Genomic DNA, 16867 nt, shown 5'->3' on the forward strand with positions numbered 1-16867 from the left:
GCACAGTGCTGTGACTGTGTCCCGTTATTGCCCATGTGAGTTTTGTGGTGGTGAGGCAATAGCTGACACTAGGTTTCATCTGATATATATTTGCTGTATATTATGTAAGAACTGCAACACATCTCCTAGGAATGTTAAGGAACTGAAATCACTTCATGAAATTTCAAAACAGGCAAATTCACATAAGAAGAGGTTCTGAGTAATTATTTCAGTTTGCAGTTGTACTGTCAACAGGACTATCTAACATAGATTCGGACCCATCAGAATGGTTTGTTGTTAAATGCCGCACTCAGCAATATTTCAGCTATTTGGCAGCGGTCTGTAAATAATCGAGTCTGGACCAGACAATCCAGTGATCAACAACATGAGCATCAATCTATGCATCTGGGAACCGATGACATGTGTCAACCAAGTCAGGGAGCCTGACCACCCGATCCTGTTAGTCACCTCTTATGACAAGCATGGGTTACTGAAGACAGGAATAGAAGATTCTAAAATGTCATATATGAATTCGAACTACCTACCTCAGAGTTTGAAGAGTGGAGTTGGACTTGAGTGCTGGCCCGACACAGCGAGAAAAATAATCCTTGCCCAAATTGTTACTGGAGACATCCAGGTACACCAAAGACTTGTTGTGAGACAACAGTCTACCAACACACTCCTGAAGGGAACAAGGTGAGGTGAAATGGGGTTTAACGTCATAGTTCTGAATATTTCGCTCATATGACAACATGCATTTGAAAAAAGTACCCAGAAAAACTACATTTTTCTTTATTCTTTGTGCATTAACAAACATAACCAGGAAAATTTGATAAATGATGCTAACCAATTATTTTCAATGATTGATCGGGTGTAATGAACCAATCATCAATTATGAGATTTTAACCAATTCCCAACACTAATGAATACCCCACTCACACACATACTGACTCTGAGCCGACTAGTCCTTGCTGTACCCATTAATGCCGAGTGCTAGGCAGGGACCAACAAGTACCATCTTTTAACGTATTTTGGTATGACACGGTTGTAGATCGAACCCGCGACCTTCTGCTTTCTGGGCGAACGCTCTAACCACTACACCATGGAGGCGGTCGAAGCTGACCCCAAAACTTGACCCTTAAAATCAGTATCAAAATGGTATGTTTCGTACATAAGCCGACCCCTCACGATGGGGCCACAGATCACAGACAACTGACAGTTACAAATAATTATAGCTTCTGTCCACATTATTCACAGAATTCGCAATCATATTACATCTACTCACGCCTCAAAATGAAGTATAGTTGACAGAAAATGGATAATATATATTGTTTCGCTAAATATCATACTTATTGTAGCTGGACGATCACATGTCAACAAACTGGCTTTTCTTATTTTACCCCATTCCATGCGCGTACAACTTCCTCTTACCATGTTCGTGAGGGTACGTTTTTTCGCTCCAACCACGATAGCACCAATTTAACATCATATGATCAAAAATTACGAACTGATGTGGAGAATTCGACAAGGTTGTATCGTCTGAGTTATTCATTGAATTTGACAAAGAGGGCAAAACAGCTGTTGATTGTGTTGCAGGAGCAGGGAGCAGAGTGTATTTCTGTCTTCAGACCACTAAGTCCATGCATTGCTTTAAGTTATTGCTGCTACTCACGGCACTGTCTGTGTCGGATCTGTTGTCTGCGAGGTTGAGACTGACGACTGATGTGTTGGAACACATCGCCAAACAGACACTGCGGAAACCCTGGGGACCAAGATTATTGCCTGAGAGGTCCAGTACCTGTAAACAGAAACTAGTTGCTGAGAGGGTTGTTGAGTGGTTGAGTGGGTGAGTGGTTGAGTGAGTGAGTGAGTGAGTGGGTGAGAGGGGGAGTGAGTGAGTGAGTGGGTGAGTGGGTGAGAGGGGGAGTGAGTGAGTGAGTGGTTAAGTGGGTGACTGAGTGGGTGAGTGGGTGAGTGAATGGTTGAGAGAGTGAAAGAGTTAGTGACTGAGAGTGAACGAGTGAATGAAGGAGTGAGTGGAGGAATGAGAATGAAGGAGTGAATGAAGGAGTGAGTGAGTGGAGTGAGAGAGGGAAGGAGTGAAAGAGTTAGTGAGAGAGTGAGTTAGTGAAGGAGTGAATGAAGGTGTAAGTGAAGGAGAGTGAGTGAGTGAGTGAGTATGGTTTTACACCGCTTTTAGCAATATTCCAGCAATATCACAGCGAGGGTCACCAGAAATGGGCTTCACACATTGTACCCATGTGGGGAATCGAACCAGGTCTTGGCGTGCGACAGCTTTGCCACTAGGCTACCCCACAGCCTCTGAAGTGAAGGAGTGAGAGAAGGAGGAGAGAGTTTGAGAGAGTGAAATAGTAAGAGTGAAGGAGTGAGAGAGGGAAGGAGTGAGAGAGTAAGTTAGAGTGAAGGAATGAGAGTGAAGGAGTGAATGACGGAGTGAGTGAGTGAGTGAAAGAGTGAAGGAGTGAATGAAGGAGTGAGTGAGTGAGTGAAAGAGTGAAGGAGTGAATGAAGGAGTGAGAGTGAGTGAAAGAGTGAAGGAGTGAATGAAGGAGTGAGTGAGTGAGTAAGAGTGAAGGAGTGAATGAAGGAGTGAGTGAGAGTGAAGGAGTGAATGAAGGAGTGAGTGAGTAAAAGAGTGAAGGAGTGAATGAAGGAGTGAGTGAGAGTGAAGGAGTGAATGAAGGAGTGAGTGAGTGAGTAAAAGAGTGAAGGAGTGAATGAAGGAGTGAGTGAGAGTGAAGGAGTGAATGAAGGAGTGAGTGAGTGAGTAAAAGAGTGAAGGAGTGAATGAAGGAGTTAGTGAGTGAAAGAGTGAAGGAGTGAATGGAGTGAGTGAGTGAATGAAGGAGTGAGAGTGAAAGAGTGAAGGAGTGAGTGAAGGAGTGAGTGAGAGTGAAGGTGTGAATGAAGGAGTTAGAGTGAAAGAGTGATGGAGTGAGTGAGTGAGAGAATGAAGGAGTGAGAGAGTGAAGGAGTGAGAGTGATGGAGTGAAAGGAGCAGTCAGTGAAGGAGTGAGTGAAGGAGTGAGAGATTGAAAGTTTGAGAGAGTGAAAGTGGGAGAGGGAAGGAGTTAGAGGGTGAAGGAGTGAATGAAGGATTGAGGGAGTTAAATACTGGAGTGAGGCAGTGGGTAAGAGAGTGAAGGAGTGAGAAAGTGAACGATTGCGGGATTGAAAGACCGAAGGAGTGAGGCAGTGGATAAGAGAGAGGGAGAGAACGAGAAAAAAACTTTGGAGTTTGGAATTGTCTAATACTCATTATAAGGTCTCTCTGACTCTCTCTAAAGACTGCCAACCAAGTTTTCTTTTTGTGTCTACAGCCTCTGCATAGAACAGTACAGGGCTACAGAATTATAGACTCACTTTGGATAATTAAGGATCAATTCAAACCAAATTTCAAATTACAGTAGTAATTCATGTCAATGAAAAGCTGTTGTTATTTACTGAACAAGTGTCTTCACAATCAACAAGTATGATTTTCATACATACCTGTAAATTTTCAAGTTTCTTCAGCAAGTGATACACAGAATATGTGTGAGGCAAACCATTATGTAGCTGTAACCTTGTCACATTCTTATCTACTGCATTCACAACACTGTTTGGATTCACCAACAAACAACAAGATCCCAATGTTTTGTCAAACCGCCGCTGTGATTCAGGTTCCAAGGGGAGATAACTCTCATTTGCCTCACTCTCATTTTTCTTTGCTTCAGGAGTTGTCTTTCCATGGGAGACTGATGGGACTGGCATATTTTGGGTGAACTTGACATGACTAGATCTTCTTCAAGTTGTTGGGAGTTTTCTGCTGGTGTTGTAGGTGTTGCCATTTCCTTGGTTTGAGATTTCGGTTCTGGTTTGTTTGTTGTTGCCAATTCCTTGGTTTGAGATTTCAGTTCTGGTTTTGTAGGTGTTGCCAATTCCTTGGTTTGAGGTTTCAGTTCTGGTGGTTTGTAGGTGTTGCCAATTCCTGGGTTTGAGGTTTCAGTTCTGGTTTTGTAGGTGTTGCCAATTCCTGGGTTTGAGGTTTCAGTTCTGGTTTTTGTAGGTGTTGCCAATTCCTGGGTTTGAGGTTTCAGTTCTGGTGGTTTTGTAGGTGTTGCCAATTCCTGGGTTTGAGGTTTCAGTTCTGGTTTTGTAGGTGTTGCCAATTCCTGGGTTTGAGGTTTCAGTTCTGGCTTGGATTCTGGCATAGGTTCATTGGCATTGGAGGTTTTGTTTTCAGCTACAATGGAAAACAGAACAACATATTAATAGCTATAAATGGTGTAAATATGTACTGAAATACAGCAGTCTGTTTTAGATCAGTTCATTATTGTCATCCAAAATGTCATGACATATATTTAAAATGATGCAGAAATTCAAGATTTATGCCCTGATATAAGGCCAGACCAATAATATTTCTTATTTTATGGATTTTTGTCCTCAGAAATCTTAAAGGCAGTAGGGGAAAAAAAATCACCAGCCAAAGCCAAAACCATTATGAGTTTTTCAAAGGTATTTTGTTTAAAGTTCACACTCACTGAGGTGCTCGAAGCACCGATTTCTAACATAATTATTGTTGGATAATTTCAGTTTAAAATCTCTGAGAACAGATACCGGTGTTTTAGTGTCCAACAAACTGCTTGGCATAGTCGAAGTCTCGCTCCCGTATATCTTAACATTGGGATTTTATTTTTCGAGCGGGGAAAATTTAGTTTTATTCATAAAACAAGAAATAAAATTGGCCAGGCCTAAGATGTAAAATGCAAACATGCTGGTAGGAACTGGTTGTCCTAGTGACTAAAGCTGGCTTTATAATGAAAGGCCTACTGAGATAACATGCCATAGCTTAGTGAGGTGGTTTTAGTGAGTTCAAGACAAATATCACAGCGGGGACACCAGAAATGGGTTTCACACATTGTGTGGGAATTGAATCTGATGAGCAAACGCTTTAACCACTGGGCTACCCCACTGCCCCATGACATAGTTTAGCTTGGATACCAAGTAAATTCATATGTGTCCTCCAGTGGAGGCTACTTGTCCTAATATGGGATAATGCTGGTGTTGTTCTAACCCATGGAGATACCGGACCACAGTTTATTACTTGGATGCCCTACTGAGACACTGCAAAATGACTAAAAGGAGGCAAATATGGAATGGAGAGTATTGGGGGAGAGAGTAAATTTGTACGTTCTATCCCTGGTGACATTGTCAAACACATGCACAGATGGTACTTATTGTTTCTCTGCTTGGTGGTCGACAATAAGACAACAAAACAAGGACAGGTTGGCATGGAGTGTGACTGTATCTGATATCTGGATCAACTAATAATATTACTGTACCAAAACCTGCTAATCTATGTCATTGCCTATCACAGTAACAAAAGAGTGAGTGAGTGAGTGAGTGAGTGAATTGGGTTTCATGACGCTTTTAGCAATAATCCAACAATATCACAGCGGGGGCAACACCAGAAATGTGTTTCACACATTGTGCCCCATTATACAAAGGAACCAGTCTTGAACATGATAGCTGATACCATTTTACACAGTAATGTGAACAGTGAGTGATAGGTTTTTTTAGACGTGAGTGAAGCAATATTACGCCACATTTAGCAATATTCAAGCAATATCACAAAACACAGAAATGGGCTTCACACATTATACCCAGGAGGGAAATCTAACAGGGCAAACGCTTTAACCACTAGGCTACCCTACCACCCCAGTAACAAAAGAAGCAGGATTGCTTCACAGAAAAACAATTTTATAATTTACATCTCTTATGCTTTGCTCGGCATGATATTGCTGGAATATTGCTAAAAGCTGTGTAAAACTATACTCACTCACTCACTGTTATGCCTTGATCTTAGAAACTTGACCTCTACTTGGAAATATATAGTAAGTAAAAGGGTATGTCTTACAAATCATGCGATGGAATTCAATAGCTAAGAAATTATACTTGGCAGTTTATGGTTAACTCAAAGTAAGTCTTATATTTCTTAGGAAGGACATTTTTATCTTACTAACTCAGCCTATTGGAAGTATACTGAGTGTATATGTAAAGTCTTTCACTTCTTGAGACCCTGAATACTTTCGGTAATATACAGTAGTGAGTGAGTGAGTGAGAGAGTATGGTTTTACGCCGCTTTTAGCAATATTCCAGCAATATCATGGCGGGGGACACCAGATATGAGCTTCACATACTGTACCCATGTGGGGAATCAAACCTGGGTCTTCGGCATGACAAGCGAACACTTTAACCATTAGGCTACCCCAGCACCCCTGCAGTATACATTAAGTGACAGTGCAAGGTTTATACTTCTTGAGAGGGATTACAGACAGTTTATCATTAACAGTGCTGTAGCTGGATGGTGAAATTAACATTAGGAAGAACCAGTGATATATGGGGTGTGGAGGGGCCGAGGTTTGGTGTTTTGCATTTCTGTAGCAGATCATTTTGGGGACAAATTAAAATTTAAAAGTGAAAGTTTTGGTACTTTTTTCATCTTCTTGATACAGCATCTTTTAAACCACAGTTACATAATATTTTCATTCATAGTGGCTTGTTGTTTGTTTGTTTAATGCTACAGTCTACAATATTCCAGCTATATGACAGTGATCCATACATTATCCAGTCTGGACCAGACAATCCAGTGAATCGAGAGATTAATAGTCAACAGGGGAACTAGGAGCAAGCATCAACCAAGTCAGCGAGCCTAACAACCCGATGTAATTAGTCGGCTCAAAACTGGGCCTTCACTGGTCAGTAGTATCCAAATCTCACCTTGTTGGTTGGTTGGTTTGTTGTTTAATGCCGCACTCAGCAATATTCCAGCTATAGGGTGGCGGTCTGTACGTAATGGAATCTGGACCAGACAATCCAGTGATCAACAGCATGAGCATTAATCTACGCAATTTAGAACCAATGACATGTGTCAACTAAGGCCTAAAAAAAAAAAGCTTGTGGTTCCGATTTCCCGACTGACCCTAAATATTTCCACCGAGCCTAACAATTTTACTCACCACAAAATAAATTAAATTTATTTTCTGACACATGAGTATTCACAGTAATGTAAAAATATTTTGCAAAAAAAACAAACAACCCTACCTACCTACCCTAGTTCTGAAATGTAGGAAATCGGAACCACAACATTTATTTTTGGCCTAAGTCAGTGAGCCTGACCACCCAATCCCGTTAGCTGCCTCTTTCGACAAGCATGGGTTAGTGAAGACCAGTTCTAACCCAGATGTTAAATCTAACCTGATGCTGTAGGAGGTACTTGTTTAGTTGGTGTTGTTTGGAAGTTCCCGTGCTGTTGACTTTGTTGTGCTAATTCTGCCTCCTCATCTTTCTTCCCCACATCTTCTCTGGGGCTCGAAGTGCTGCTTCCACAACCCATCAGATACTGGGCTCACTTGGGGACATTTTCTCAAACATTCATTCTTCATTCATTCAAGACTTATTGTACAACAGTTTATGGATTCTCTGACCTGAAAACATAGGAGGATAAAGAACTTATCTAGGAATACAGACGCTTTTATAATACAGTTTTGCAAATGTTTATAATGATTTGTGTATGGAAAGCACATGAAACGTCACCTCTCAGCTGACTTTATCATCGTATTATGGATTTTCGGACCAGAGAACTAGGGCTGCAACATCAGACTATGTGGTGAATATGATATTTGTTCATGAATATTGGAGTAGTACTGGAATAATTATTCACAAATACAATGTTGTAGTAAGTGAATGATATTAAATATGGAGTATCATGTTGACTTTTGATTTGTCATATCATGTATCACACCTCACAACATTAATTCTTAAGTATGTAATAGGTATAATGAACAATAAAAACAATACAGTCTTGGCAAAAATACATTTGCAAACTGATTCTAAGTACATGTTCCATTGCTTGCATATCTCACTTTGGAAAGGACATAAAGGTTCAAGTAAAACATGCTCCCTTAAAAAATAGTAAATATTTGTTAATATTCGGTTCTGGTGACCACGAATAACGAATTGAATTCATGAAGCGCTACTGGTTCGATTCACCAAATATGCAAGTGACTCGTTACAGCCTTGCTTAGAACATAAATTGTCTCGATTATCATCGTAAACACAAGCCAGCAATCAAGTACATGTACAGTGCCTGTGAGAAGCCACCAGCCTTGTTATAGTGCAAGTAAACACTGCCATCTGGAAACCTATGATCTTATAATACATGTTTGATGATCAAATTTAAATATACCCGCCTCCATGGTGTAATGGTTAGAGCGTCTGCCCGGAGAGCGGAAGGTCACGGGTTCGATCCCGACTGCGTCAAACCAAAAGATGTTAATATATGGTACTTGTTGGTCCCTGCCTGGCGCTCGGCATTCATGGGTACAACAAGGACTGGTCGGCTCGGAGTCAGTATAATGTGTCTGAGTGGGGTATTCATGCTTCACTGCGGCATGGTATCTCAGTGGGCTAGCACTATAAAACCAGCTTAAGTCTGGGCTAGTACAAGCAGCCGCACATACACATACACACGCATGCACATCGTCATATGAGCGAAATATTCTCAAGCACGACGGTAAACCCAATTTAACCTCACCTCACCTCAAATTTAAATATCAAGATAGTTATCTCAAAATGTAACTGTACTGATGCTTACTCAGAACTTTAAAAAAAAACTCCAACATCATTTCAAGTTTTTTAAAATATATAATTTGACTACAAAACGTATAAAGTACAACTAATACACAACTGCCAGTGGGTATATCAGACATATTATCAGTGTATGAAATAAGGCCCGTCTGACCGCCCGAGATGGTCTAAATTTCTGACGGGCGGTCTAAATTTACAGCTAGACAGTCCGATGGTCTGGTAAAAATTTTACATCTGAGTAAATTCACCAAATTTGGTCTGGTTAAATCCATTATGGGCTGGTAACTTCAATGTTACCTGCCCTCATGTCTGGCTGGATTTTTGGCGTATTTCATACACTGATAGTATGTTTGAATATCTCAACAGATTTGCTTGTATTGTCCCAAAACATTTCTAACATTGACAGGGGTATGTCTAGTTTGTTTGGCAAATGTTCAACCGCTTACAGTTACAGACCAATCATGATTTCATTTGAAAAGAAAGTCGAAATTATCATGTCACCAAGGCGAAGCTTTGTTAACTACATTCTAGCGCTGAGACGAAAAACCTTTCATACTGCCTAATATCACGCAGTCAAATGATTAATCACTGACCTCAGTATACCAAATACCTTTAAATATCTTTGTTTACGTTTGACTAGCAACAAGAGACGCCACCTTAGTTCTTGTATTGTTTTAGAGTCACCTCCCTTGCCTCGTTGACGCTTCAGCCCAGTTGATAAGCTGGGCCCCGTCTCGCATATCGCAACATACGCAAAGGGAGCCAGGAACCAGCTTACCCAGGTGAAATCCTCAGCGCATCATATTTAGGAAACCAGGCTGCTCGTGCCCCCCAAGCAGAATTCAAGCTGGCTCGCACCACCTTTGCACCAAAGCTATATTGGGATATGCGAGACGGGACCCAGCTTTTCATATTGGCGTACTACTACGTTTAATTCCAACAGTAATAACATTACTGGAACATTCGAAAATTGCTGTTTTAAAAGATTTTAACCTGTTTTAAACAATAACAATGATGATGATTAGTTGAACACGTATTCTAACGTAATTGTAACCAGTCGTTCACCTATATTTCCAATATGCCACTCAAAGAAGTTATATTTCCAAATGTATATTTCTAATATACGGTTTAAGAATCGCAAATGGAATTTTTCCTGAATAGGCAATTAAAATAGCATGTTCTTTCAACAGTACCATGCATGTCCCAGATAGATACACACAAATGTACGAGGCGACTAACGGGTTCGGGTGGTCAGGCTCGCTGACTTGGTTGACACATGTCATCGGTTCCCAATTGCGTAGATCGATGCTCATACTGTTGATCATTGGATTGTCTGGTCAAGACTGGATTATTTACAGACCGCCGCCATATAGCTGGAATATTGCTGAGTGCGGCGTAAAACTAACCTCACTCACTTTTCAACTTCTGGGGCGGTGGGGTAGCCTAGTGGTTAAAACATTCGCTCGTCAAGCTGAAGACCTAGATAGGTCTGAACGGGGTAGACAAGCTACGTAGGTCTGCTGGAGTAGGCAAGCTAGATAGGTCTGTTGGTGTAGGCAAGCTAGATAGGTCTGTTGGTGTAGGCAAGTTAGATAGGTCTGCTGGAGTAGGTAAGCTAGATAGGTCTGAACGGGGTAGACAAGCTACGTAGGTCTGCTGGAGTAGGCAAGCTAGATCGGTCTGTTGGTGTAGGCAAGCTAGATAGGTCTGTTGGTGTAGGCAAGCTAGATAGGTCTGTTGGTGTAGGCAAGCTAGATAGGTCTGTTGGTGTATGCTAGCTAGAAAGGTATGTTAAAGTAGGCAAGCTAGATAGGTATGTTGGTGTAGGCAAGCTAGGCTTTGGATTTCCTTGTACTTTATAAATTACTCACATACAAATGAATGTACACATCACCTGCTTTAGGATTACGTAAATTTGAAAAGTGTTTTGATTGTGAGTTACAAGTCGCAAAAATTAAGTACGTGTTGCACCCCACAAAACCCCAGATTTACTTTACAGTGGTATGCGTGGGATATCATGAAACTCGTGTTTTGTTGAAATGTTATTCAATCCCAATCAAGCTGACTGATGTGACTCCCTGCCCTAAACACGACGGGTTGCAGATGTTTTCTGGTTGTTGTCCATCTGGATGTTCGTCATGATCTATTCGGGGCGGTGGGGTAGCCTAATGGTTAAAGCGTTGGCTCGTCACGCCGAAGACCCGGGTTCGAATCCCCACATGGGCACAATGTGTGAAGCCCATTTCTGGTGTCCCCCGCCGTGGTGTTGCTGGAATAATGCTAAAAGCGGCGTAAAACCAAACTCAGTCAGTCAGTCAGTCAGTTATGATCTATTCTGGAGGAATAATCAGCAGACATTGTCAACAAGACACACAGCTCATTTGTCAGACAATGGCCGATTTCTTTCTCTTTTCATGTCTTCATTCATGTATTATTAGTTAAGAATTCATTCATTCAAAAACTAAAAAAATAATTCATTCATTCATTTATTAATTTATCTATTATCCATCCATCCATCCATTCAATCATTCTTTCATTGATTTATTCATGTTTTATTTATTTATTTCATTTATTTATGTATTTATTTCATTTATCTATCTATTTATTGATTATATCTTTAGGGGTCCATCCCCTTCGAAGAGTAATTGGCGTTCGGGATGTCAATGGACCACAACAGTTACCTACTGCTGTTCCTCTGCGATTTGTTTGAAAACATACCACACCATGACCTCGTGCTTGTCTGAATTACTGAAAACTGCTCACCAGTGATTCGCCGTTTATTGATAACCTTTATAGTCTTCTGTATACTACTCTTCATGATGAATGTGTTCTGTTTTTCTTGCTGCATTTAAAGGCAACTTAAGTATCGAATCAGTCACAAAATAATCACAGTTCTAAATAATGAATTTCTAGTGTTTCAGGGATGCATTTTACTCATACCTGCACGAATTAAATTAAAATCGTGAGCTCATCAAATGTCACAGAAAAAGGTGTATGAAACAGACAAAATCATGCACAGAATGAAAACTAAAATCTCAGTTATCTAAAGAATATGAACATTCATTATGTTATTAAATTATAGTGTCAGCCTGTAGAATGTATAATGCAGTGTTCATATGTAACCACAACCTGACAGGACTATTGGGGTGTAATAGCTAGATCTGACGGTATATTGGAGAAGAGCTAGACAGGTCTGATGGGGAAACGAGATAGTCAGGTCTGATGAGGGAACAAGTTGGGCAGGTCTGATGGGGAAACGAGATAGTCAGGTCTGATGGGTGAACGAGTTGGGTAGGTCTGATGGGGAAACGAGATAGTCAGGTCTGATGAGGGAACAAGTTGGGCAGGTCTGATGGGGAAACGAGATAGTCAGGTCTGATGGGTGAACGAGTTGGGTAGGTCTGATGGGTGAACAAGTTGGGTAGGTGTGATGGGGGAACGAGCTGGACAGGTCTGATGAGGGAACAAGTTGGGCAGGTCTGATGGGGAAACGAGATAGTCAGGTCTCTTGGAGTAGGCGAGCTGGGCAGGTCTGGTGGGGGAACGAGCTGGGTAGGTCTGATGGGGGAACGAGTTGGGTAGGTCTGATGGGTGAACAAGTTGGGTAGGTCTGATGGGGGAACGAGCTAGACAGGTCTGATGGGGAGAACGAGCTAGACAGGTCTGATGTTGGAAAGAGCTGGACAGGTCTGATGGGGGAACGAGCTAGACGGGTCTGATGTTGGAAAGAGCTGGACAGGCCTGGTGAGGGAACGAGCTAGACAGGTCTCTTGGAGTAGACGAGCTACTTCACCTTTCTTTCAAAAACTTGAAGTAACTAGCAAATACTCCAAGCAACAAGTAAATACTTGAAATTTCAAGGTTTTGAAAAAAAGATGAAACGAGAAATATATCAAAGCAGCGAGAAAGTAATCCAAGCAGCGAAATGAATATTTGAAGCAGCGAAACCTTTCGCGGAAAAAATATTTTATGCTACCAAAGTGGCACAATTAGGCTTTCGTAACAACACGACATTTTCATCATTTGTCTAATAGTCGCGTTCTTGCATCATTGCGTTTGAAATAGATTACTGGAACCTTATGGAGCACATGTTATATATATCTTTGGGTTGGTCGGGTTATCAGAAACAAAAGATTAATCTCTTCTTGTCTGAGGAAATGCCAATTAGATGATCAAGAAGCATCAGCCCCATGCAATGCTGCTGTGTCAGCAACAACAAAACATCAAAATGTCGCATTGTCGCGTTTTAGTCAATACGTTATAATACATACTATACTCAATATTTTAACAAAGCGCGACACGCGACAATGCGACAACGCGACATTTCATCAAAATGTCGCGTTGTCGCATTGTCGCGTGTCGCGTTTTATTAGTTACGGCGGAATTTAAAAACTATCACAAGCATGGTTATTTTCGATGTTTTTAAAGGGCTGAGATACCCAGGGATCAAACTCAGAACAATAACCCGTGAAGTCTGTGGGTTAAGAGTCGTTGCTTAATGGAATGGATGTATTCAAACGGGCCATTTTGCTGAAAATTATTATGATTGAGTAGGTGTATGTTTGAAACGATACAAATACATGTGTATCGCTGGGTATAGTATCATTATCGATATAATGTGAGTCATGTCATGTCCAGGATTAGTTATATAGGATTCAAATAGAATTGAAAACAGACATCACAACACATTATTGTAATGAAATACCTTGCTAATTTACCAAGCTCCCTAAACCTTGAGTGGTGTGAGTGAGTGGAGTGGAGTGGAGTGAGTGAGTGAGTGGAGTGGTGAGCGAGAGGAGCGGAGTGGTGGAGTGGTGAGTGAGTGAGTGAGTGAGTGAGTGAGTGAGTGAGTGTGAGTGAGTGAGTGAGTGAGTGAGTGAGGAGTTGGTTTCTGGCACTTCAAGGGTACGCAACTCTGCCAAGCGATTTCATCGTTTTTAATATCATAATGATAACAGTCCATTTGTATGGCGTTTTCCCAAGAAGAATATCACGTTCAAAGCCGACCTAAACTGTCTTTGAGGTGCTGGATGGTTAAGTGATATTACCATCTCATTCTACCTGGTATCCATCCACTGCTGGCTGAACAGAGGCAGATCTCGGACAAATTCATCAGCGTCGGACAGGACTGTACCAAGAAACTCTGTCAGGAGCCACACTGTCGAACATAGTGACCCATTCGAGGACATCACCTGATGTTTATGCCGATGTGGCCTGAATTTTAACAATATTTCAGTTTTTTCACAACCTGTCAGCTTGATATCGGCGAAATGTCCAAAGTGATGAATGTGTATGGTGCTGGGATTCGAACCTATGATCATAGTTTTCTGGTGTGACTAAGAGACACAACTCTGCACAGCAAATTGCCCCGCCTTGAATGACAGGGCCACCGTGTGCCGTGATTACAATGAATAGTAGCGCTAATAATTTGTCTTGCTGCTAAAACACACTTGATTGGCTAAATAAATTTACAATATATAAAATAATTTTAGTCAATTTTTAGTCAGGCTTTTTAGATAGATAGGCGACAATGCGACAACGCGACATATTTTGACCTTGAAAATTGTCGCTATGTCGCGTGTCGCCCTTTGGAGGAATAAAAAATATTATTCAAAACGCGACGACGACATCGCGACAATGCGACAAATGGGCGAAATGTCGCGTTGTCGCATTGTCCCGCTTTGGTTAATTTTGCCTCATTTTGCTTGTTTTTGAGAGGGCGACAACGCGACAATGCGACAACGCGACAATGTCCCTTCTCGGATTCCATAGTTTTGTACCTGTTTCAGTGAATAAAGAAAAGATTTCATGGACATTTTATTTGCTTAATTTCTATCATATTCACAACATACTTCTTTCCTTGTGCTTGACTGGAGGGGACATAGGCTGCCTTTTCATGCAATGCATAAAATGTGCAGAGTTGTGTCCCTTTAGCATAGCAGGAACCTATGATTATGGGTTCAAATCCGTGTTTGTGTTTCTACGCCATAGCCATGCGCATGGACGTCACCAAAGTTGTAAATATTTGAGATTTCCATTGCTAAGAACATTCCAGCCATGTTGTTTGTTTGTTTGCTGTTTGTTTAACACCACACGGTATTCCAGCTTTATGACGGCGGTCTGTAAATAATCAAGTCCGGACCAGCTGCTTTAAGTCAGCATGTGGTATGACTGGAATAGTGTTAAAAATAGTGTTAAATGGGTGAAATTCTTCAAAGGCATTTAGAAGTTGGTGTAGTAATATGAAACAAATCTTATGGATAACAACTTTTTTATTTGTGTCTCATGGCATTTCTGGGCTAGTTCTTGTCCCTTCTTCATCCACCTGAAGAAGGGACAAGAAGTAACTCAGTAACATCGTGAGAAACAAATATTATTATTATGTGATATTTGTAAGGCGGCAATATCCAGCTCAGCTGCTCAAAGGCGCTGTGCTTTTCCCTCGATCATAGGATATCAATCTCAACGGCACATCGTATTTTTCAATCTCTTGCAGCCACTTGGCGCACCGAGTTAATGTGGCTTTCCCATCCTTACGAGGTACACATAGTCACAGTACTTTGCTGTACTCGCAACTAGGTGTTTGCACGTATTCATGTGGCCACCATCTGGTCATTTACCAACGGATTCGTGGGTTCTTTTAAGTGTACAGGATTGTGTACTCTACACTAGGAGTAGTGACAACACTGATAGAGTCTGCACACAAAGTTGACTCCAAGGTTTTTACACCCGGTCACAGGTGGGCTAGATCCTGGCACCTCAACCTCGCTGGATCAGTAGCCTGGCGCCTTAGAAAGAAGTTGTTATCCATAAGATTTGTCATGTTAAAAGTGGTGTCAAAGCTGACACATTAGTTTACTTGATTGTCTTATGAGCAATATGGTACAGTACGATAGCCAAGTGGTTATGACAAGAGGTTTGACATAGTGGAACAGGTGCCCGATGTACCTCTTATGACATTGCTGGAATATTCTGAAAATCAGCTGAAAACCGAGCTAACTTATTCTCTTGTGTGTCAGCAATGGATGCACCTTTCAATTTTGTTGGATTTGAGAAGCCCATTGAGAGAATCAATACAAAGATCTTAAGACTTTCTGCGTAAACCAACGACACAAAAATAGAGTGAGTGAGTGAGTTTTACGCCGCTTTTAGCAATGTTCCAGCAATATCACGGCGGGGAACACCAGAACATCAGACCTATCTATCTAGCTTGCCTACTCCATCAGACCTATCTGGCTATCTATCATAACAGAAGAAGAAATGGGCTTCACACATTGTACCCATGTGGGGAATCGAACCCGGGCTTTCGGCGTGACGAGCGAACGCTTTAACCACTAGGCTACCCCACCGCCCCCACAAAAATAGTAGGCATAGTCAAACGAAACAGATAACATGACAAGGTAGTCAGAGTTGATGGTGCTGGTTGATGTCTGCTTTGTCTGTTTGTTGCATAATGCATCAATGCGGAATGTTCCAGCTGTATTTCGCGGTCTGTAAATACTTGAATCTTGACCAGACAATCCAGTGATTAAAATCATGAGCGTCGATCTATCGACATGTGTCAACCAAGTCAGCGAGCCTGACCACTCGATCCCGTTAGTCGCCTCTTACGACAAGCATGGGATGTTGAAGATCAATTCAAACCTGGATCTTCTTGGAGTGTAACAAGCATGGGATGGTGAAGATTAATTCTAACCTGGATCTTCTTGGAGTGTAACGAGCATGGGATGCTGAAGATCAATTCTAACCTGGATCTTCTTGGAGTGTAACGAGCATGGGATGGTGAAGATTAATTCTAACCCGGATCTTCTTGGAGTGTAACAAGCATGGGATGGTGAAGATCAATTCTAACCTGGATCTTCTTGGAGTGTAACGAGCATGGGATGGCGAAGATTAATTCTAACCCGGATCTTCTTGGAGTGTAACGAGCATGGGATGCTGAAGATCAATTCTAACCTGGATTTTCTTGGAGTGTAACAAGCATGGGGTGCTGAAGATCAATTTTAACCTGGATCTTCTTGGAGTGTAACGAGCATGGGATGGTGAAGATTAATTCTAACCTGGATCTTCTTGGAGTGTAACGAGCATGGGATGCTGAAGATCAATTCTAACCCGGATCTTCTTGGAGTGTAACAAGCATGGGATGGTGAAGATTAATTCTAACCTGGATCTTCTTGGAGTGTAACAAGCATGGGATGGTGAAGATTAATTCTAACCTGGATCTTCTTGGAGTGTAACA

The 16867-nt window shown here is 41.5% G+C and overlaps 1 protein-coding gene across 1 annotated transcript in view; it reads right to left on the minus strand.

The window, feature by feature from the left end:
• The window catches only part of LOC124283880, a 33862-nt gene extending 29717 nt beyond the window's left edge, over positions 1 to 4145 (minus strand). The window contains exons 1-3 of the mRNA XM_046719905.1: positions 3490 to 4145; positions 1652 to 1777; positions 525 to 661 (exon numbers count right to left, since the gene is read on the minus strand). Coding sequence (XP_046575861.1) covers positions 525 to 661; positions 1652 to 1777; positions 3490 to 3750 — 524 coding nt within the window. The 5' untranslated portion in view covers positions 3751 to 4145. The remainder of the gene's footprint in view (positions 1 to 524; positions 662 to 1651; positions 1778 to 3489) is intronic.
• Between the last annotated feature and the right edge of the window lie 12722 nt (positions 4146 to 16867).

The sequence above is a fragment of the Haliotis rubra genome, unplaced genomic scaffold (assembly GCF_003918875.1).
Source record: "Haliotis rubra isolate DU_JTF1 unplaced genomic scaffold, ASM391887v1 Scf324, whole genome shotgun sequence".
Lineage (NCBI taxonomy): Eukaryota > Metazoa > Mollusca > Gastropoda > Lepetellida > Haliotidae > Haliotis > Haliotis rubra.